This window comes from Bison bison, unplaced genomic scaffold (genome assembly GCF_000754665.1).
Source record: "Bison bison bison isolate TAMUID 2011002044 unplaced genomic scaffold, Bison_UMD1.0 scf7180017864270, whole genome shotgun sequence".
In the NCBI taxonomy this organism is placed as follows: domain Eukaryota; kingdom Metazoa; phylum Chordata; class Mammalia; order Artiodactyla; family Bovidae; genus Bison; species Bison bison.
Window position 1 is genome coordinate 5,880,414 of NW_011494842.1, and position 873 is coordinate 5,881,286.

The window sequence follows — 873 nt, forward strand, 5'->3', positions numbered from 1 at the left end:
CTCAGTAAAGAAGAATGTGGGGCTGAGCCTAAATCTGGAACAGACATGCTCTCTGCCCCGGAGTATCTTACAGCCTGGGGAGGGGCAGGGAGAGAAAGGAGCAAATGCCAGAGGGAGATGAGGAACTCAGTGAGCAGTGGGTCCGGGAGTGCCATGCGGGGTTCATTCCCAACTGCGATTGTTATATTAACTGTGAAGAGCAGAATTGCTGACATGAGAGGGACGCAGCTTCTGGAGGGTTTAAGTTACAGCGGTGGAAGCACAGGAGAGGACAGCATGAGTTGGGCTTACGACAGGCTTCCTGGCGGAGGTGCCTCTGAGACGAGCCCAAGTGGGATTTCTTTCCTTAGGAGAGGAAGGAGGTCCTTCCTGGGTCTGGGGTTCGACGTCCCAGCTCATGGCAGAGGGTCTGTGATACCAGCCAAGGGCCAAGAAACCCCAGACACTCAGGCCGGGGAGGGTTTTCCTGCGTGTTGGGTGCAGGCCGGGCTCAGAGCCCTAGTCCTTCCCGGGGGAGGGCAGGTGAGGGCTGGGGCCCTGGGCCTGCTGGACCGAGGGGCCCGACATGCCCTCTTCCTGCCCACAGCTGACCAACGCAGGCGACGACGTGGTCGTGTTCTACAACGACAAGGCCTCGCTGGCCCACCTGCTGGACATGATGAAGGCTGCCCGTGACGGCGTGGAGGACCACAGCCCCCTCATGTACCACATCTCCCTGGTGGACCTGCTGGCTGCCTGCGCCGAGGGCAAGAATGTATACACCGAGATCAAGTGCACGTCCCTGCTGCCCCTGGAGGATGTGGTGTCTGTGGTGACACACGAGGACTGCATCACCGAGGTGGGGACGCAAGCGCAGGGGAGCCGGGCCGGGGC

The 873-nt window shown here is 60.8% G+C and overlaps 1 protein-coding gene across 1 annotated transcript in view; it reads left to right on the forward strand.

Moving 5' to 3' along the window:
- The window catches only part of ITPR3 (inositol 1,4,5-trisphosphate receptor, type 3), a 69,438-nt gene that overhangs the window by 51,686 nt on the left and 16,879 nt on the right, over window positions 1–873 (forward strand). Inside the window, 1 exon segment of the mRNA XM_010848717.1 lies at window positions 587–838. Within this exon segment, the coding sequence (XP_010847019.1) occupies window positions 587–838 (252 nt within the window).